Source organism: Ammospiza caudacuta, chromosome 5, assembly GCF_027887145.1.
Source record: "Ammospiza caudacuta isolate bAmmCau1 chromosome 5, bAmmCau1.pri, whole genome shotgun sequence".
NCBI lineage: Eukaryota > Metazoa > Chordata > Aves > Passeriformes > Passerellidae > Ammospiza > Ammospiza caudacuta.
In genome coordinates, this window is record NC_080597.1 from 43,087,335 (window position 1) to 43,110,048 (window position 22,714).

General features: G+C 40.3%; 1 protein-coding gene across 3 annotated transcripts in view; it reads left to right on the top strand.

The window, feature by feature from the left end:
- PTPRB (protein tyrosine phosphatase receptor type B) overlaps positions 1–22,714 on the top strand; it is a 62,716-nt gene that overhangs the window by 24,104 nt on the left and 15,898 nt on the right. For all 3 annotated transcript variants that reach the window (XM_058805948.1, XM_058805949.1, XM_058805950.1), the window contains 16 exons: positions 139–402; positions 2,859–3,128; positions 4,928–5,188; positions 7,312–7,578; positions 8,912–9,175; positions 10,215–10,478; positions 11,418–11,681; positions 12,312–12,575; positions 13,466–13,735; positions 14,358–14,621; positions 15,451–15,714; positions 16,092–16,373; positions 17,553–17,831; positions 19,731–19,880; positions 21,087–21,330; positions 22,483–22,589. In XM_058805948.1, coding sequence (XP_058661931.1) covers positions 139–402; positions 2,859–3,128; positions 4,928–5,188; positions 7,312–7,578; positions 8,912–9,175; positions 10,215–10,478; positions 11,418–11,681; positions 12,312–12,575; positions 13,466–13,735; positions 14,358–14,621; positions 15,451–15,714; positions 16,092–16,373; positions 17,553–17,831; positions 19,731–19,880; positions 21,087–21,330; positions 22,483–22,589 — 3,978 coding nt within the window. The remainder of the gene's footprint in view (positions 1–138; positions 403–2,858; positions 3,129–4,927; positions 5,189–7,311; positions 7,579–8,911; positions 9,176–10,214; positions 10,479–11,417; positions 11,682–12,311; positions 12,576–13,465; positions 13,736–14,357; positions 14,622–15,450; positions 15,715–16,091; positions 16,374–17,552; positions 17,832–19,730; positions 19,881–21,086; positions 21,331–22,482; positions 22,590–22,714) is intronic.

Sequence of the window (22,714 nt, forward strand, 5' to 3'; positions counted from 1 at the left end):
CACTGTTCAGCAAAATCATTCATACTCCATTTCATATAACAATTGAAAATCAAAACTTAACTAGGGGAGTTTGGGAGGCAGCAGGTCTTACATGTTTTGTGGTAGTTGTATTTTATTCTCTTTCTTTTCTTTTTTTAGCCCCAGCTGAAGTCTTAGATTTGATGGTGACTAACGATGGCAGTTTAGACGCTTTAAAAGTTAAGTGGAGAAGACCTTCAGGAAACCTCAATTTCTATAATATCACTCTGTCTCATCTTGGATCAGTTAAAGAAGTCAAAAGTGTGCAGCCACCAGTCACAGAGACACAGTTTGACAGGCTGACTCCAGGACGTCTGTATCAGGTTACTGCCCGCACAATCAGTGGTGAGCTGTTCACCGATCGGATGGCAGCTGGGAGGACATGTAAGTCTTCTGCTTCAGTAAGAACATTGTAACTAATTTTTGCCTACACTGGCCTTGTAGCAAATCATTGTAAGAGACAAAATTATTTGGATTCCAGGCAAAATGAGATTACGAGCACAATACTGTTTCAGAAATACCCCCTGCTGACTCTGTGGCAACAGTTAATCTGACGGCCAAAAGCAGCTCCCGCATATCTTGGGAGCAGGCAACAGTCGTGAAATTTTTTTGGACCTTTTAGTTGAGTGAGTCTGTTATAAAACTGTTGCATACTACTGCACTTCTGACCAACTTTGTTGTCTTGAATTCAGCTCAGCATACTACATAAACTGATTTACATTATGGGGAAGTGCGCATGTAGTCAAATTATTAACAGTCTTTAAAGTAATTTTGCAAGGTCTAGTCTTGTTCCTTCTTCCAAACAAATCTAGAAACTGAAAAAGATTACGTCCCAGATTTCTTTACTATAAACAGTGTGGATTAACAAAGGCATGTGGCAGCTGAGATAGAGCTGAGTTATGAGTTTTTTATGTTCTTTCAGAAGTAATAATTTTCTTTCAGGTATCTTTTGTATGAGTTCTGAACCTGAAAAATCCTTCATCATTCTCCTACAGCATTACTGACCCTAGAGGTGTGTCATCTCTTCCACACCAGCCTAGCCTGAGCAAAAGTTAGATGGTAAAAAATAAGGTCAAACTCAGTGAAGAATGCATACATAAATTTCTAGTAGACTCAGAGCCCAAAGGGAGAAAATGTGTGTGTAGGAGAGCAGATTATTTGTTTTAGTACATATCCATTGTCTACAATTAAACATCTCATGTGAAAATCACATCCTTGACATACCTGGCTGATACCACATTCTCAGTGCAGGCTGGAAGAGCCCTAGAAGTCTTTCATGTCCAGAAGGTACAAAGCTGGACTGGTTTATATGCATGTCTGTTTTGTTTGTTTAGCCTACCATTAAAGTCCTTTAAGATTACCATTTCAATCTAAAGGGAGAACTTCAGGACCTCATTTAACAGCACTGATCCCCAGCTTTGTGACCTAGACCCCATGCTTTCAAAGTTTGGGATTACAAATCCTATTTCCAAGGATGCTGATCATAAGCAATTCCTTCCTTTACCACAGACATCAAGAGCTTTGAAAACAGTCACTGCAGCAGAAGCTCTGTGGAGCAGAGATAAATTCCTACGTGAAGACTGACAGGTCTACAGATGCTGAAGGGATTAGGCTCTCAGGGTCCCTCTGTAATTCATAGAGAGAGCAAGGTCCCCAAGAACATAATACACATTGCTGTGTATTGAGAGGGTGCAGCAGAACCAGGCTGTATGTTGTAGTAAGAAATACAGACATCTCAGAGACTGAAACTTTGTGCCATTAGGGTATAATGATGTCCAGTCAGCCTGACAAGGCTGAACTTTATCTGTTGTGATGTAAGTTCATCTGTGCTTCCTAATAATACACTGTGTGCTTTTATCCATTCACTCAGAAATTGAAACACATTTCCCATATTCACTGGCATATGGGAGTTCTAGGTCTGATAGCCAGCTATGCCCATGGGAAGTGAAACTGGTGAGTATTTTGTGATGCTAGTAAAGAGGCTTCAATCCTCTGCTACTAATTGATCCTACTGATCAATTAAATATTAACTAAGCTAGATAAAGCATAAGAACATGATGCTAGCCTTGTAGTTATGTAGCTAATACTTGTGGATGGTCTCAGGGCTCCAGTGCTGATCTCTGAGTATCTTAGTATGAAGCTTACAGGTATCCTGTCCTCAGGGTCTGCATCTGTCCTCTAATCTCTGCTTGGTCTGGCTAATATTTAATTATTCCATGAAAATCAGAAATCTTCAGTGGTCCAATGTGACCTGCAGGAGCATACAGTTAGTCAGGAGAAGGTCAGGCTTGTAAATTCAGGATCCTTGAAGTACAGGACAGGATGGAGTGGATGCTTTAATAGACCAGTGTCTTAACCTCAGTGCCTTTTACAGTTGGGAGGAATTAGGGCATACAAGGTGGAAGAAGCTATTTCTGTGAAAGAAGCCATTAGGCTTTGCATTTCTGCTGCTGGTATCTTGGGCTGATAGAGATTGAAGTTTGAATGTTAGCAGTGAAAAACTGATAATTTGTAAGTGAGCTTAAGTGCAGGAAACAACAGGGAACCTGACTGAAAACTGCAAGGGGCATCCAAGAAGTGTACAGGGGTGCCCTAAGATGGGTTGCCCATTTCTGATGGGCAGATGTCAGAAACCAGCAGGAAAATAAGTGAGTGGTTTTTGTGAGGAAGAGTAAAAATTGTCTTTAAAATGAAAGCCAACCTTTGCAACAAGCTAACTCACATTGCTCTAGCTAGTCCAAGTGCTCGTACAATAGCTGTGCTGTGAGACAGGTTTTGCCAGTACATTTACATCTCACCAGAAATACCCCACTTCAGAATTGCTTTTTCTCCTTCTCCAGTTCCCCAGAAAGTTTTGGAGCTGCAGGCCGGCGCTAGCGGCTGGCCGCGATCTCTGCGAGTGACCTGGGTGCCCCCTGCGGGAGACTGGGAGAGGTACCACCTGCTCCTGTGGAACCGCTCAGCGCTGATGCTCAACGCCACCCTCGGCAAGGACAGCACCGAGTACCTCATCCGTGATGCGGGCCTCATCCCAGGGAGGGAGTACGGCGTGGAAGTCATTGTGGAGAGCGGCGATTTGCAGAGCAAGACGAGTTGCACGGGAAGAACAGGTCAGCATGCTTGGCCAGGCACTGTGAGAGTGCAAAGTGTTCAGCTCTGTGAGCAATGGAAGAGTACTTGGGAATCCACCAATTAATTTTGAATTAACAGTGAATTAATTAATTAATTCACTGTTAATTCAGTAAAAAGGAGCTTCCTTTGTAAACTACAGAGATAATTTTAGCAGTTCTGTGAAAACTTTCGGGATTACGTTTGTAGTAAATGTTTTGTTAGTGAAAGCTATGGGAACTATATAATGATTCTGTCATGACTCAGGTGTCACATTACATGTTCATTTCAGTGCTATATTTTATAGCTGATTGTAGGGCACCCTATAAAGGTGTTAAAGAAAGCACTCTAGGCCTTACTGTATTGTTCATCAGTATATTTCCTTGCCAGTCTGTGTAAAGAATATTAACCATATGGTGAAGGTGTATCTTAGTATGGCTGTCCTTTAACACCTCAGTTCTTGTTTTTGTGCTTCATAAAGAAAATGGGTTAGTCTTTGTTTCCAAAGGAAATCCATATACCCTGCAGGGACATGAGTGGAATTCTTTTGCAGTGTATTAGTCAAAGCCACATCTGATTTGCTTCAATCTTAAAAAATAATTCTTATATAATTGTTAGAATTTCTGCTCAGTGAATGCAGAATAAGTGCAATTCAGAGGAAAGGAAGACTTAGAGTAGGGATAACAGGCAAGGCACAAGGCTAACTTGACTGAAAAATGTCAGATAGGGGAGTGCCATTCTACTTTATCCTCACCCTTCCTGGGGCCTGCCTTTTCTACTATACCCTTACCTGTCATTCCCCAATAACTTAATTTTGTTAATTTTGCACAACAGCAAGACCAGTAGAAGCTACAGAACTGAAGCTTTCTCTGACTTGTAGCAAACTTGATCAGAGCAAGATACAGTCTCATCTTCCTTACTTTGACATATGTTGCAAGTAATTTAACTTTATGGTGTTACTTTTAATTGACTCAGCTAAGTGATTAAGAGTTGGATTTAGAGGTCTTTTCCAACCTAAGCAATTCTGTGATTAGAACATGGTCCATTTAATAATATCCAGCAGTGGGTATATCATGACTGTTTGATCCACAGTGAGGTGCATAATGTGTCTTTTATGAAGTACAGGTATTAGGCCCTGTTGTGACTCAGTTTTCTCTGACATTAACCCACAGACTTGGAAAGTGAGTTTTTTTTCAATGTGGCAGAGACAAAATCAGATCAGGGACTATATTGGGCAAGACATGCTTGCTGGGTATGCAGGCACAGACACACATGAACACACAGAGAAATTCACTGATCAGATTCTTTCTTTTATGCCCCTGTGAGTTTGAAGTGTCTCTCAGCTTGACTTAGGTATAAATCAATGCAAAATCAATGTCACTCTGACCTTATCATTTGCATCCTTGTTTGTCAGACCTACGTTGTTGTAGGTCTGATTTATAGTACAAATGTCTTATATCCCTGTTCGGTGCCCAGAGTTCAAGAGGAAGTTTGCTGACTTCCCTGCACTTCCATTTGCACTAAAATATATATCCTGGTGTAAGTTTAAACCTAAGCATTATAGCCATAGTGCATTGCTGAAGTCTGCTGCTAACAGTCCTTTACTGGAAGAGGGGCACAAATACTAGATTTATAAGAATGGCTTCCTAGAAAAAGGTAAAGAATCTCCTCTTGATTGCAGATACTCTGCTGCTATCACATTTCTGTCTTACAGAACACATTTCTTACAACAGCTTGAGATAGGGCATGTGTGTTCACCACATAGTTTTGTTCTTGTTGTTATATCTGTGTGCTTTTCCAGCTCCAGAGCCTGTTCTCCAGCTCCGTGTGAAGCATGCTAATGAAACTTCACTTAGTGTCATGTGGATGACCCCTGTTGCAGAATGGGACAGCTATGTGGTTTCCCTGGAAGTCAGTGAGCTCCCTATTGTAAAAAAAGGACTTGCAAAAGAAGCTAAGGAATTCACTTTCACTGACTTGATACCTGGAAGGAAATATACAGCAATCATCACTACCATTAGTGGGACTTTAAGCAACTGGACTTCAGTAGAAGGAAGAACAGGTATCATCTTGTCGAACTGTTTTAATCTTTACTTCTGTCAACCATTAACAATTTTCTTTTTGCTTTGCAGTGGACTTAATTAACTTGGTGTCTAAATCTCAAAAGTCTTGATCTTATGTTTGTTTCCTCAGTAAAAAAGTTACATGTCTGAGTCTCTAATTTCTGACTGTCAGTTATCTTGCTGTATTTATTTAAGACTTTTGGAAAATAGATGTGTAATTCCTGGCAGAACAGTTTTCTGAAATATTATGTCATATCTAGTCAATCTACATTAGCACAAGATTCCATTTAAGAAGAGCCATTTTCATTGTGTATTTTCAGGAGGGTCACTTCCTTGATGCAAAGCATCCATCATCTAGGAAAAAGAGAAACATCACCACACAGGAAAATGTTACTTTAGGGGGAACATTCCAAGGTTGACCGACACAAGGTCACATATGTGAACTTGAAGATGTGTTTCTAATCTTTTTGCTCTTCTGATTTCAGAATATGTGTTTGTTACTGAGGATGCTGACTGTGTCACAAGGAAGGTCCCATGCTTACCCCCTGCAGGGTGCTGATTTTGTGCACACGTGCAAGTTTTAAACCATGCAAGTTGCTTTACTCTGCTAAAGCACTGACTTAAACATTCTCCAGTGCAAGTAAAGTTTTAAAATGTAGCTCTGGCCTTGCACAGCACAGGGAAAAATAAGCTGCTTGTGTTTGAATCGAAGCATTCCTAGGGTTGATGGTGGTCCTTACTTAAATTTTATAACTCCTTCCAAGGCCTGAGAAGTTTAGCTTATACTTTTCCTGTTATGTTATTAGATAACTGGAATTTCACTTCCATCTGACTTATACCCCTTTAGGGGACCTATTCAGCCATAAAGGTCCCACTTCACTAGTATGAGTCAATGCTTGAAAACACATCAGGCACTGATAGTGTGTCAATATTACATTCAAAGTGAGTTATAAAGAGCAAACATTATTTAGCTAGAACACAGGTTTTAATAAGTGTTCCAAACCTCTGAATCTTCCTTGCAGCAGGACAGCTTAGTAGGCTTAAAAATATTGCTGTAAACATGACAGAAGTAGGTCTTACTTGCAAAGAGCACTGAAGTGAGCATTTAGCACAGAAATATGGCATTTTAGTATCTTGTTGGAGCTAACTATATTATGAGACCATTATAAAACTGGAAGGATTTTTGACTGAGTTTTTTATCAACTTTGCTTTTTCTTCAGCTTTGTGCATAACTTTCTAGCTTTTGTTAATGATTACTAAACCAGTACTATGTGTGCAAAAAGGCTGATAAAAAACAAGAGTGGAAGAGTGCATTCACATTTTATAAAGTTAGAGTCTTCTTTATTTCAGTTGTGCTTGGTCATGTAAAAAGAAATCTTTAGAAGTAATTGTATTTCCTTGCTTTGACCAAATATTGTCAAACCAAATTAAAAAAGAGGATTGGGGGTGAAATTTGTGCTACATATTACATTCCTTTGTTATTTCTTGATCCTTTTTGGTCTTGCTAAGTTCATGAGCTTATGCTTAGATAAATGTTATGTTTGTTTAACAATTCATCTTTTGATGCTGTAAAAGTTGTTATCCTGCAGATCTTCTTGCATAAAGAGTTAAACCATAACCATGCATTTCCATTATCCTCAAAATTAAAGGGTCTGACACAGCATAGATGACTGTGCCTGAGGTATTCTTCAAACAAGTTTGCCATTTATTAGAAATTAAAGATTGGGAATGGGAGAGGAAAGGGAAAATTAAATGCACAGACTATATTTGAAGTAGTCAGCAAAAACCCTGAATGATTTCCTAAATGGATGGCTTTTATTTAATGGTATTTATAAAATGCCATCTCTTTCAGTTCCTGGATCTTGAATAATTTTCATCTGTCTGAGAAAAGTTGTGCTAAAGGCTGAAAGACTTTCTGTGTCTTAGTTAGTTTCCCATAGACCACATCCCAGACAGGAAGCAGTCCCCAGTTAAAATATTTTTAGTCCTGTTGAGTCTGGCTGCAAATTGGAATGTTCTTTTGATGCACTTCCTCAGTGTGACTAAACTTGCGTTCTTTGGGGGATTCTGTTTTGTTTTATTTTGTTTCTCCTCAGTAACAGTATGACGATTTCCTTTCCAGTGCCAGCCCAAGTGACAGGTCTGACTGTGTCAAGTCAGGGATCAACCAACAGCTTGTTCACCAACTGGACAAGAGCATTGGGAGATGTAGACTCATACCAAGTGCTACTGATTCATGAGAATGTTGTCATTAAAAATGAAACTGTTCCCAGTGAAACTAACAGATACAATTTCTATGCCCTGAAACCTGGAGGACTCTATTCAGTTGTTGTCACCACTGTCAGTGGAGGGATATCTTCAAGGCAAACAATTGCAGAGGAAAGAACAGGTAAAAAAGAAAGCACTCCAGCACGCTTTTTGATAGTTGAATTCATCTAAGAGAGTGGTCTTGTGTTTAAGCCACTACACTGAGAATTCAGAAAAACAGGAGTTTCATCCGTACAGCTCCAATATGTGCACACTGGCTGTGCAGATTTGTGTAAATATAGCTTTAGAGAGCTAACTGCTCTCACTGCAGTGGGAACTGTACAGCAGGATCACTCTGTAACAAAGACAAAAATATGCCCCGAGAGTAATGAACAACTTTCTGGGCAAATCACTCCTTGGAAGGGACTTTCTTGTTCCATTGGCTATGTGGTGGTGGTGTAGTATGATTGCTCCTTACTTATGTGTGCCAAGAACCTGCCTAAAGGTTGGTGATTCACCCATAGGGTGAATTTGTGTCTCAGTTTCTCACAACTCATTCTTTTTCTTTAATCCAGCATCAAAGAATGTCCACCAGGGCTAATTAGTTATTATGAGATCCTTCTGTACTTCATAAACAAGATTTACTGTTGCATCAAATTCTTTAGGTTTAAAGAGTCATGAAATGTAATACTAGTTCTCTGGATATTTAGAGGGAAAATTTGGCAACATAGTGCAATTTTACCCATTATGTGAATTTGGCAAAGGCATTTTGCAGTTTTCTGCAATGTTCTCCTTGAAAACCACTATTTTCAGGTGAAAAGGCAAACAAGCCTGAAAAAAAATGGAGTAGAATAATACCAAAAGGCTTAAAGTAGAGTAGTTATTTTGTAACAGCAGGGAGGTGGTGGGAGGCGGGGGGGGGGGGTGTTGACTCTGCCAGCTGTTGGCCAGCCCCTCTGCTGAGACAAGTAAGTTCAGTGCAGCAGAGTCCGTTTAAAATTTGGAAGTTCATTATGTCTAAGTTCTGTCCCTGTAAAAACTGAATTTTGTACCTGAGTGATGATAGTACTGGCAATGTGAAGCCTTTGAGCTCACCTTGCTGGCTTGAAAAACAAGTGACATTCATGTTTTGTCCACTAGGCGTCAGAAAACCCACTGGAAATGAAACATTCAGCTGTGGGCCTCAGCCTCTTACCAGCCTCACCAGTTATTGCCGTTACTCAGGAATGGCAATTTGATAGGATAACTCAGCTTCTAGAATTTTAGAAGTGCTGGGATCGGGCCACCAAGGACAATTTCCTCCACTGTATTTAAAAAAGGAGATGAATGTTGCTGAGAGGCAGTCAGTGCAGAACTTCTCAGGAGTCCCAGACTTCTTATTTTGCAGGGGATGGCATTACAGGGATACTCACAACAATAAGAATTGGCTAGTAAATGCATTTTTTTTGTTTGCTTTTTTCCTCTGTATTGCACAGTTCCTTCCAGTGTGACTGGAGTAACAGTAAATAACTCAGGTCGGAGTGACTACCTCAGTGTTTCTTGGCTGCCAGCTTCTGGAGATGTAGACAGTTATTTGGTAACACTCTCTCATGATGACAAGATTGTTCAGACTCTCACCATTTCCAAATCATTCAGTGAATGCTCCTTCAGCAGCCTTACTCCTGGGACACTTTACGATGTGATGATAACCACCAAGAGTGGAAAGTATGAAAACCATTCCCTCAGCCAGGAACGAACAGGTAAAGAGAGGCTCTGGGCAAGTACAGTCACTGTAACCATTTTTATGTTGGTAATGGCTGATGTATAGCCATTACCAATGATTTATCAATATCTGACCAAACTGGGATGGATGACTAGGGATTGGAGGGGCAAACCATAAAATTACGGCTTTATGGACCTAGTTTTATTCTTGTGCCCCTGTTGCTCCTTTATTTCATGCAAAAATGCCTTAGCATGAATGAAGGTAATGTCAGTCCTTATGAGTCAACAGAAATAATGTGTCAATTTTGGCTCAAATGTGTTGTCCTGCCCTTAATGCCTCTATGTGGCCCTTCAAGTATATCCTGCAGAGCATCTCCTCAGAAAGTTACTCAGGCACTGAAAGAACAGAAAAGGATAGGCTAATTAGTAAAATATTAGTGACATGTCAAAATAATGAGTAACATCCATGTCAATTGGTTTTGGTAATGTAACACACATCTATGGTTTTGGTCATGCAATTTTCAAGGATATTATAACAAGAATAGAGAAATCTCAGAAAAGGATGCAGTAGTGATGGAGAACCTTTTAAAACTTTCTCAAAAGTGGAAAAAACTAAAACTTTACACTTGGTAGACCAGTAGAACAAATGAAAGATTGTAAGGGGTGTTAAAATAGCAAAGAGTATCAAGTTAGTGCAATTTTAGTCTTCTCGTGATCTAAGTGAAAATCCAAGGAACAGCCACAAAAGGACAAGAACCAAATTTTGGATCAGTGTTTGTCTGCGGAACTCACTACACTTACAAAAATGGAGCAAGTTCCATAAGACCAAAAATTAGAAAGGCAAACCATTTTATTGTCATAAGATGTAAAGCAACCTGGAAAGTGCAGATACTACTTTATTACTTAAAATTACTTAAATTACTTAAAATTACTTAAACTTTATTACTTAAATTACTTTAAAAAATTGTTGGGTTTTTGCAACTTCCTCACAAAAGTCTAGTAACTACCACAAATGCAGGTCTCTGCCACAACTCTGGTAACTTCTGGAAATTTCTGCTTTTTTTTTTATTCTTTCAGTCCCTTCAAGTGTCCAGGGACTCACTGTCAGCAATTCAGCCAGAAGTGACTACTTGAAGGTGTCTTGGTTACATGCATCTGGATATTTTGATAATTATGAAGTGACCATCAGGAACAACAATGATTTCATCCAAACAAGAAGTGTCCCAAAGGATGAAAATGAATGTGTGTTCACCAGTCTGGTCCCAGGGAGGCAGTACAGTGTCACGGTCAGCACAAGGAGTGGGAAATACGAAACTAGTGAAAGAGTCTATGGCAGAACAAGTAAGTAAGCACCCTGGAAACATTCTGAGACAACCCAGGGTATTTTTATTTACCATACCCAGGAACAAAAATCTCATATGGTTTTTAACATAAAATGTTGACTGTGACTCTTTGAATGTGTATTATTTCAAATAATACAAGAAAGCAGTATTTAGTTTATTACCAGTGTTTAAGTTACAAACAAACAAAAAGGGAGAGACCTGGTCTGTTAAATTGGAAAGCTAATCTTGAAACATTAAAAGCAAAAAAAAACAGTTGTACAGTTTTCCACATAAGCTTAGTATTTATCATTAAATTATGCCAGAATGTACTGAACAGTTTTCTCTGGTCATGGAAATATATAGGACAGAAGATAGACTAGACCTCAGTCTATTCAAACTACCCCAGGCGCTGGAATTGGAGAGCATGGGGCAAGAGAGGTAAGGTGGCTAGCTGGGAGCCAGCAGGGATCTGGGTGCAATCTTCACCTTGCACCATATGTGAGTTAAGAAGCCATGCTGAGAAACTCAGTTTATTAACAAAGATGTAGCATAGGGCAAAAATAACTCACCTGTGTCTGGCACAAGTTGGAAACTGGATTGTGGTGCTGCATCACACAGATGGATTGCCTTGACTTGGCACTAGCTCAGGCCTCTTTTCTCTGTCTTTGTTGTACATGCAGATCTTACTCAGTTTTTGTTGGCTAGGTGAACTCCCTGCAGGCTCCATTATTATGTATTTATTATTTTTATGCTGATAAATTGTGGACATCTGTTCTGAAATGGACCTTCCAGTGTTAGATGGGGTGTAAACCACCCAAATAAGTGCAATCTACTGCTTTCTCAAGGGAACTACATGAAGAATTGTAGCTCAGAAGGATGACTTCAGAGCTGCTAGCTTTTTGCTGTGATCTGTTAGTAAGTACTGAGAAGTTTCCCATTTTTCTTCTTACTTCTTCAGTGCCGGAGTCAGTGAAGGAACTGACTCTTAGTAACAGAAGCACAGAAGATCTGCAGGTAACATGGTCAAAGGCTGAGGGGGATGTTGATAAGTATGAGATTCAGCTCCTCTTCAATGATATGAAGATCTTCCCACCCATTTTCCTTGGGAACACCATTGAGGAGTATTGGTTCACAGCTCTGACTCCAGGACGTCTATACAAAATTCTTGTTTTGACCATCAGTGGAGATGCACAGCGTGCTACTTTCATAGAAGGCCTGACAAGTAAGAGATAATGTGGTATTTAAAATATGTTTAGGCTTTTCTAGAATGAACCACTCAAAATCAAGGGTGAGCCATGATTATATTCAAGCTTATGTAACACTGGCTCAGAGACAGCAGATGTCATTGAAAATCACACTAGCCAACACCCATGCTTAATAAAAAAGTGTCGCATTTACTAACGCTTGATTGTTGGAAGACAATCTGATTTGTATTGAGATGTCAGCATTTAGGTTTCTGCTATTCCCATGCATGCCAGTTGTTTGCTTAGTGTCTCTAGTTAAATCACTTACTTATTTTACACCTCTATTTACCTACCTGAAGTGAATGATTGAGATAATGATGGAGAAATTACTAACTGAGGGTACCTAAAGAGCCTTCATTTTTTGAGGTGATTTTAAGACATCACATGGACAAGAGGGAGATTATACATAGAACTGTGTTTCTAATAATCCCACACAAATATTTACAACTTTACTTGTGTTTACCCATGAATGACATTATTTGTACCTGTAAATGATCTTTCTCTTTTGAGTCACTTCTTTGTGGCCATAAAATAGGTAGAAATTAGGAAGCCTGAGTCAAACAGGAAATTTGTGAGCAGGTGCCTTTTTGTTCCCTGTTTTTTTCCAGTTCCAAGCAAGGTCCGAAACATTCATGTGTCACCTAATGGCATGACAAACAGTCTGAAAGTGAGCTGGACCCCTGGAGGTGGAGATGTTGATTCCTACACAGTGACTATATTTCAACAAAGCCATCAACTTGATTCTCAGAGTGTCTCCAAACACATCTCTGAGCACATGTTTCACAAGTTGGAACCTGGGGAGCAGTACCGGGTGGTGGTGCGATCTAACAGTGGCACCTTGCACAACAGCTTAGCTGCTTTTGGGAGAACAAGTATGTTTTTCTTGAGACAATGAGAAAGTTGTATTTTATCTTCCCAGAGACCGACCCTTGTTTGATAATGTTTTATAATGTTTATGAATGTACCATAGGGCATGGGTACATTCACACTCCTGGGTAGTTTTTATCTCAAAGCATGAGTCATGATGTTGGCATAGGTCTGTTAATACCAGTGAGATGTGTCATTTCAGTAGCTTTACCTGGATGAATGTGCATGGAATTCTAGTCCAGCCCAGTCTCTTCCTTCATAGGATGAATGCAGTTCCACCCCTCTCATTTCCTATGCCTGTACCCATCTGACACATACATCCACTCCATGTAGGCAATTATTGTGTCCTAGCCGAGCCTATTGCATGGGCAAGGCTTGTTAGACAACATATTGCCCCAGTGTCCAGGGTGTCAGAACATACAAAACAATGCAATACCTTGTTTTTAATGTATCCTCTCTCTTTAGCACTTGCATTTGTTATCTATGGCCTTGACTTTTGTGCAGCAGCTGCTGGCTAACATTTTCTATTTTGGGCTACTATTTTGCACCAATTTACCACTTCTTTATTTTTCATATTCCTTTCTTAACTGTTTCAGTCAGCTCATTTCACTCTCCTTCTCCATCTTTTCATGATAGTCTGTATATATCTGTTGCTTCTCCATTCCCGGTTCAGATATCCATGATATCTGTAACTTCATAACTCTGTAACTTCATCTGTTTGAATTTATGTCTAGGAATTAGTTGTTTGCATAAACATATGCAGAGACATTTGTTTTCCCACAAGTGAACCTGAAAATATATAGAGTTATGTTCTGTTAATTACTTTATTCAGATTTGTGTATTGAGTGGTCTGTATTTCACCTGGTAATATCCTGCCTTTAATTGTTGCTTCCAGTTCCAGCCGCTGTCCAGGAATTATTAGCCCATCATGCGTACAGCAGTCATTCCTTGTTAGTGACCTGGCAGAAATCTCCTGGTGTAGCCGAAAGATATGACATTCTGCTCTTGAATGAGCAAGGAATCCTCCTGAGTAACAAATCAGAGCCAGCTACTGCCAAACAACACAAATTTGAAGATTTACTAGCTGGCAAAAAGTATAAAATACAAGTTTTGACAGTCAGTGGTGGACTCTTCAGTAAGCGTGCAGAAACTGTTGGCCGAACAGGTAATTAGTACATCTTGGTTTACTTATGTTTCCCTCAGTCAGATATCATTAAATACATGAACCATCTGTATATTTTGATTCTACAAAGATTCTGGTAAGGTACAGACTCTGGATGTTTATGCATCATTTTTCCTAATACATGCTTTGTATGTGAATCTGAACTTTATTATCATAATAATGTGACCATGGTTCATAATAAGGATATTAAATCAAAATGCTGAATGCTTCCCTCTGTCTTTTGTGGATATACCTGAATGCTTTATTGTCATCAATTTTTTAATTCACAGTCTCAAGGTTCTTAGTGTGGGATTTGATGTGAATACACACTTCTAAACTCAAGGCCAAGTCTTGCTTGCAGTCTTTACTGATTTATAGCTTCTTGTAGAAGCTAATGGACAGTTCTCTGTAAGCATGGTCTAGAGAATCAGGCATTCTGGAAAATAAAAACACTGTATTTGAGAGAATCAATGTCATTTCATACTTTCCTCTTGTTTCTGATAGTTGCTGTTGATATTACTTAACTAACTACTTGTGGCTTAATTGAAATGTGTTACAGCCATGAGTTTATTAAAGGTTCAACTTAGTGCCTAGATTCTGATATTTACTCTTACCTTCTTTTCAGTTCCAGCAGCTGTTACAAATCTGAAAGTCACAGAGAACACCACTGACCGACTGTCCTTCAGCTGGACCACCTCTCAAGGAGAGCTTGATTCGTATGACATCTTCCTGTACAATCCAGACAAGTCCCTTCATGACAGGATTTCAGGAGAGCAGCATCTCCAGCAGTGTTCATTCCAGAACCTGCGTCAAGGCAGGATGTATCGAATGGTGATTGTTACACACAGTGGAGGCCTCGCTAATGAGTCATCTATCTATGGAAGAACAGGCAAGGACATCTAAGAAAGCTATCTGTCACCAGTGGTGCTCATGGGGGATACCAGTGAGCTGGTCTGAGTCTGATGCTCATACTAGATTAGAGCAACTATTAAAAGTATCCAAATTGGCTCTAATATGTAAAAGCATTAGATACATAAAAAGATAAATTCTGAATTATGTAGTTACAGCAGGAAAAATGAAGTGAAGAGCCCTGTTCCCAGGAGCTCATGTCAGAAGAAAGACATCCCAGTGTATGCTCCCTAAGCAGGAAAATGGCTGTCTCCCATCCTAAAAGCAATATTGGCCTGAGTGGATAAAGCAAAAAGCAAAACAAATAGGGTTAATGGGATAGCCAATCTACCAGAGAAATAAAACTTGTTTCTCATGGGAAGCTCTGGCTGCAGCTCTGTGCTTGTTCAGCCACATGTGGGAGGCAGTTTTCTAAGCAGCTCTAGCAGCTGTGGCATTCTGTGAAACCTTTCTTTATTCTCCTGCGGCACCATATAGGAGCCCAGCTGTGGGACTACGTCCGCACAGTGGTACAGTTTTTCAGCTACCTCAGAAATGGATGGTTCCAAATACTAACTAGGAAAAAGCTGCCTCATATTTGCAAACTATCCATTGTAAACATTGCAACCTCTTTTGGTAACAGTGGCAGTTCAAAACAATAAAGGAAGCTACTGAGATATGCTTTATGCTTTTCAGCCAGCTGTGGTGGCTGTCTGGTTTATAAAATGACTGTCATTACAGGACAAATATAAGGTCTGCTTGACCTTTTTGCTTCTTCTCACCCAAAGGATGTTCTACATAAAGTAATATTCATTCCTCCTTTTTTTCAGTACCAGCCCCAGTTGTTGGTCTCAAGGCATCCAACCGAAACATGACAGACAGTCTGTGGTTCACTTGGGGTCCAGCAGCAGGAGATGTTGACTTCTATGAGCTGAATCTTTACAACCCAAATGGGACACAGAAAGAAACTGAGCAAATGAAAGATCTGGAAGAGTGGCATTTCCAGGGGCTCATTCCTGGCAGAAAGTATACTTTGGTTGTGGTGACTCACAGTGGTGAGCTGACCAACACAGCAAATGCTGAAGGAAGAACAGGTATGGGATTTTTTTTTAGTCCCATGTGTTTGAATTCATTCGTTCACAACTATGCAACAGACTTTTTCTGAGGGAGGATTTATTATAAGAGTCATTGAAGGTATAAAGATGAAGGATAACCTTAAGAGCATTAAAACAATGGAATGTGAAAGAAAAGCAGTCAGCACTGTTTTTCTTTCAAAGACTCGGGAATATGTTACAACTGTGAAAGTCACCATCATTAGCACAGGTGCAGTAACTGGCTTTGTATATGAGATAATACAAACTACTTTGTGATGCATGAAGGAAGTAATCCATGTTTCATTTTATTTGTCTTGTGTAAAAATTTGTTAAGAATCTCTTTTTCTTCTCTCCTTTTTCACCCCCTTTCTGCATAGCACCCAGCCCTCCTAACACTGTGTCATTTACCGATGTTGCAAACACTTCTTTATCAATCACTTGGCTGGGTCCTCCAGACTGGACAGACTATGATGATTTTGAGGTGCAGTGGCTTCCAAAGGATCCCCTCACAGTATTCAATCCCTACAGCAGCAGCAAATCCAAAGTACGCATCATCTATGGCCTGCGACCAGGGAGGCTCTATGAGTTCAGTGTCAGAACTGTCAGTGGCGGCAGCTGGAAGACATACAGCCAGTCACAGTCTGCAACTGTGAGAACAAGTAAGTAAAAATTTCTCTTGCACCCTAACACTCAGCTGAAGAAGATGCAAAACTGTAAAATATTACCAATTCCTTCTGCAATCAGTAATTTACATTAATAAATTCATGAATGACAGTGATGAATTCAGCTAGATCCTAAGCTCTTGCTGTGTGCAAGGTCAGCTGTTTAAAGACTGATAATGGACATACATTTATAATCTTCACATCCAGAGTCAAGCTGTTTGGTTGCAGAGCCTAAATCACTCAGTTTCAGGGGTAAAATAAGGCTGAATATCCAAACTTCTCTGGTGGTAGTATATTGAAATAATCATGTTTCTGAATGATAAGACAGGAAGGATGAAAGAAACTGTGCTGTACTAGATTTGAGACTGGAAACAGTGTCTTACTGCTCTGCATTTCTGCCCATGTCTGTGAATCTGATTCATCTCTAGCTGTCTCTAGCAACTTCAGTAAAAGGCTGATTTGAAAAAGTGACATGAAGTTGTAAAAATAACCAAGTAGTGGCAAATCCTCATGTTATTTGGGGTGGGATTCAGCTCTAAATTGACATCTATGTTTAGTAAGCTATATACTCTTTAATACAGCATAATAATTAAATTTTCTCCTGTACTTAATCACTTAAATGTAGATGCCTGCCATCTGAGACTGAAATCCTGTTTTTGTTACAGGTTACATGATATAAATGGTGCTCCCATATTACATGGATGAAGCATATTTCTATGTTATGTTTTAGTAATATGGACACATCACATGCTGCCCAGGAAACCAGATCTGTCATGAGATGACAGTATCAGTATTTACTGATATAAGTGACCACATGAAGCCTCCAAATAAGTTGTAACAACTTTCTAGAAATCCATTTCTTTGTGGTGTTGCTGTTCATGTTAAGACTTCTTCAAGTAGGACTGAAGTAATTTCCTTGTTTTCAGAATTAATTACTGGAGCTTCACAATGCTAATGGGGCGGATGTCACTAGATCTGATTTCAGATGGCTAAAATGAGTTAGCCTTACATAATAATCAGGCAGCACACATTTGCAGGATAACTGGGAATTCTGAGTCCCAGCCTCCTGTTCTGATCTGATGGTTGATGCAGAATCTAGGAGCTGTAGTGTGAGCAGACAGTGTGTGACACCTGTCCCTTTTCCCACTGAGTTTCAACTTCTCAACATTTCTCTAGAGCCAGACAAGATACAAAGCCTCCACTGTCGGCCCCAAACCTCTACTGCCATCGCGTGTTCCTGGACTCCTCCTGATTCTGACTTTGATGGCTATAGCGTTGAGTGCAAGAAGATGGACACCCATGAAGTGGAATTTTCTAAAAGGATAGAAAAAGACAAATCTGTACTTAATATTATGACCCTTGTTCCCCACAAGCGATACCTGGTGTCCATCAAGGTGCATTCTGCAGACATGACGAGTGAAGTGGTTGAAGACAGCACCATCACAATGATTGATCGTAAGTGCAATTCAGAGTTGCCCTGAAGACAGGCACTGAGCAGCAATAAGCAATTGCTCGTGTTGCTTAGGCAGTAAAAGGAGTCCTGAACTCCACAATTGCCACTGTGTGGAGTGGTGGCCAAAGTAGACTGAACCCATTCTTTGGTCTCTGTTGTGACAGACCATGCAGGATTTTGACTATATTGCCTCTCATTACATTGCCAGACCCAATTATTTGGCTCATTCATTAAATATAGCCTGAGAAACATAAATACTTTGTCCTCATCATCACATGCCTTGTTTTCATCAGTTGTCTTCATGCTTGCTTCTTGGCTTTCTGCATCTGGCCATCTGTACCCCTTATTGATGGTAGCCATCCTCAGCACAAATATCCATCAATAAGGGCATTGGATTGTAGTACCACATTCTCTTTTGGCATCTATAGACTCTTTTGAGGTGCTACCTGGCCAAATCACCTGCAGGACTTTTACCTGAGGGAGGATCCAGATATCTATAGCATGTGCTTTGAAATAGATTCTTCCATTTCTCTACCCATAGGCTGCTGAGTGGAATGTATCAGTAGCATCTGCTGGTACCTCTGCACTGCCAGGCATCACTGCAGTCAACAGCCTGCCACTGCTGACCCTAGAGCAGCCCCAGATTTTACACTACATCAGGATTCAGTGGGACAGCACAATGCAGAGGCCTGCACTGTTCCAAGGCTAAACTGAAAAATGAGAGGAGAGCCAGGAGTCCTATATTCAGGGACACCTCTGTAGCTGCTTTTTAAAACCCACGTTTGTGTGAAATGCTAGATCATAAAAATTATGTTTGCTTTGGGAGCTGTTGAGCTAAGCTAGAGTTCAATCACCAAACTGCCTTCTCCTTTGCCCCTCAGTTGCCTTTTAATCTCCTTCCTCTATCACAAAGGATACTACAAATCCAGATGTAAGACCTAGTTATTCATGTCACAAGAGGTGAGACTGAGTCCTGTTTGAAGGTTTACTGATCATGTTTATTCTTATTTGGTTTATGTTCATGTTTGTTTATTGTCACTTACTTGTTTTGAACACTGCTGCTCTCCCAGACCCTGGTTAACACTGGAGGCCCGACCTCAAGGGAGCAAAAAAAATTGCAGCTAGACTTCATAGATGTAAGAGGTCTAGCTAAAAAGCATATAAATGTGTGAATTTTTGGATCTTTTGGCATTCTAAAAGCTTTTGAAATTTAGCCTTCTGCTTACAGTTTTTATATGTTTCCCATAAGTGCAATATAGTTTCAGTACTACAGATTTTTAAAAGAATCCGTAATGTAGATCCTTAAAATCCCCACCTTTGCTGCACTTTCTTCCCTGTGAACTTCACTTTCCAATTTACTTCTACTGTGTCAATGTTCAAAGTATAGTTTTGTATCATACAAAGAACATTTCCTATGGAGATTCTGCAGTCAGTCTAGAAAATGGTACTCTGCAGTTGAATGTTCTGTGTAACGCTGGCTGTTCCTCTGGAAAAGAAAGCAGAAATATATATGCTTGAAATAGGTAATGTCTATAGTATGTTAAGTGGCCTCCAAATGCTTGGCTTAAAACTGTTGTTTTCAGCAGCTACAATTTCTGCTTTCATAGGCTTGACACGACTTTAATGCATTTCCATGTGGGCTTCTGCAGGAATTCGTACTGAGGAGGTGTCGCTCCTATTATGGTGAACACACTGCTGGCTTGTTTCATCTTCTGGCAGTTTCACTGTGGGAGGTGAAGACACTTTCTTGATTGCAAAGAGAGTAGAATCAGAGACTTAGGTCCAGGCAACCAAGATTTATTACAAATTGCATTTTCCTTATTAGGTCTAGCTCACAGCAAGTACATGGTTAATGCTTTTTCTCTATTTTGTATTTATTTTTTGTTTATTTAATTGTTCAGGTCCTCCTCAGCCACCTCCAGATGTACGAGTGAACAAAAAAGAGGTGCTGGTTACCAAATCCTCCATCAACTTTACTTTTAACTGCAGCTGGTTTAGTGATACTAATGGAGCTGTGAAGTACTTTACTGTGGTTGTGAGGGAGGCTGATGGTAAGTGTCATGATTTAATGCTATTCTCTCCATAGCCAATAAAATTTCCATGGGGAAGTACATCCCTATCACTGCACAGCAACAGGGTTTCTCCTCATCTAATGGCTGAGTGTCATACAGGTTTTGGATCTATACTTCCTCCCTAGCCTGAGGATATAGAGAGTCCTGTTGTCAGAGAGTCTGTAGCAGCTACAGAGCTCAGAGAGAAGCAGTACTCTAGATTACACTGTCATGTATGTTCAGACAATTTTTGTAGTCAAAGGCTTATGTTGGTTGCCATTGCCAGTGAACACAGATCCGTGCCTTGCTGTGCACAGATTTTGAAAGGTAGTTTAAATGTTAGGTGTGAACACTAAAAAGCAACCCCTTTGGAGAGTCTCAGTAAACCATGCTGAGAAGCCACAGGTCTGCCAGGTGATGTCTGCTAACTGAAGAAAATGACTTTGCATGCAGCACTATAAAGCAGAACAGAAGTGGTCCTTGTGACATGCATGTAAACCTCCCTTTCTACAGCTTACCTATTGCTGAGATGTGTGTCTGGCAAATCAGATACATGTCTCAACAGTTTATACCTTGTTTTTAGAAGTGGCTTCATTTGCTGGCATACCAGGACATATTTTGTGACCTTTATGAAATCTTAATCTCTCTGTCCATCAGCCCTTAGGAAAAAAAGCCAGATAATATTTCCACTGTCTGCTTTGTTGTGTTTGAGCAAACTATAAAGCTCTTTGAGAAGGACCACTCATTGCCATAGCTTTGCCTATCTGAATCTCTTCCAGTATTATGAATTTACATTCAGGGGGTCCCTGCAATTTCCTACTGTAGTTTTTCTCTATATACAGAAGAGTTGTCAGTTTATGGGGTTTTTTACTTCTTTTTAAAATAGCTAGTAGTAGGATCCAGGAATCTGGATCACAAAAACTCCCTACAACAGCACAGGAAAAAAATCATAGCAATTGACTTGGGCATGCCTATTGCAGCAAAAGTTGCACTGAGGACTTGTGATGAAATCTGGCTAAAAAATAATAGAAAGGTTGGTACTAGAAACAAGGTACCCTAACCATTGTAGCTTTGTATTCATGAGGTAGCCTCCAAGAAATAGAAAATTGGATAAGAACGTGTCTGTCAAGAGCTTGAGCCTATAAACCTCATCACATTAATGGCTGTGGCATCTAAACCTTCTGTCTTTCTCTGCACATGGTGTAGGCAGTGAAGGACCAAAGCCCGATGAGCAGCACCCGTTACCCTCCTACCTGGAGTACAAACACAATGATTCTATACGCATCTACCAGACAAATTATTTTGCCAGTAGCTGTGCTGAAAACCCTGACAGTGACTATAAAAGCTTTGACATTAAGCTTGGAGGAGAAATGGAAAATCTGGGAGGAAAGTGTGATCCAGATCACCAGAAATTCTGTGATGGACCTCTAAAGCCTCGAACTGCATACAGGTTAGACTCATATTGGTAGTTGTGCTCTTATATTAGGCTTGGTGTCATCTGGGTGCCTCATCCACTTGAGCTTCAGTAGATTAGTGACTGCATTGTGCAATGTTCTTTGTGTTTCACTGCAAATTCATGAAAGCTTTATTATCCATGGCCCTATTCCATAGGTAAGAACCAGTCATCCACTAGCATGGGAATGATATGATTAATTATGCACAAAACTCTGTGCAGTGAATAGGTTTATTTATTTACATCAACTTGATGGGAAGCTCTCCTATTGGTGCTCAACATTTCTTTGGAAAGACTGAAGACAATTGGCTAAGTTAAGGCAAGAAGAAGGCAAGCATGCTTCACTCAGTCTGGCAGAACTACCCCGCTTGTTCTTTTGGAACAAGCTAGAAAAACCTGGAGGCTATTCTATCCTGTGGCACCATTCTCAGGCTCCAGAGCTAGGTCCAGGTTAGCTGTAGAATGTAGAAGAGAATGACTGCCAAGACCAGCCTCAGCAGTTACACTGGCTGGGAGACCAAACAGTGTGGCTCAGTGACACCCCCCACCACAGGCAAATACTGTCCCAAGAGACCTGCAAGCTGCTCCCTGGAAAGCCACATGGACAGAACGCCAAGGGATGCCCATTGTGCTTCTCAGCTTCTTCATCATCATTAAAACAGTGCTAGCCTACTGTAGGCTGCTCTCATTAGGTCACATTTCCCAAAACTTCAGTCTGGGAAATACCCACATTACCAGGAGAGCAAAGAGGATTATAACAATTATCCATTAGCACAGTCGTGCCCAGCCAAGTGAAGGGAACATGTGTCCCTCCTGAGAAGCATTTCTGAGTCCTCTCTCCTCTGCAGCTTCTGCTAGTCCTGCCTTCAGACATGGTCAGGCTGTGTGTGCTTGCAGCCAGGGCCCCATCTGTTACCTCTGCCAGGGTACCTCAGGGCCCTCCACCTGTACTGGCTGTAGTCCCCCATATTTAACTCAGGGATAAGTATTAATAATTCGGTAGAAGACTGATTAACTCAGGTGTCTATATTAAGAATTATCTGTGGTCAGTAGAAAGTTTTTCGTTGTCTCAAAGGGGCAAATGAGTTTTTACTTTTCTGCTCTTGGTTCTGAACATCTGATGAGCCATTTTTTTACTGTATTTTCTAGAATCAGCATACGAGCTTTTACTCAGCTTTTCAGTGAAGACCCAAAGGAACTTCCTAAACCGCTCTTTGCAGACACCTTCTTCTCTTTACCGATCACTACAGAGGCAGGTTGGTTTCAGGCTGGTATCAGTGACTGTGCCATGTGATTACATATTGTGCCTAAGAGTACTCTGGCATCTAGAGCTCTTTGTAAGGAGTGGAACAGAGCTTGTGCATGTCCTGAGAGCTGCTCT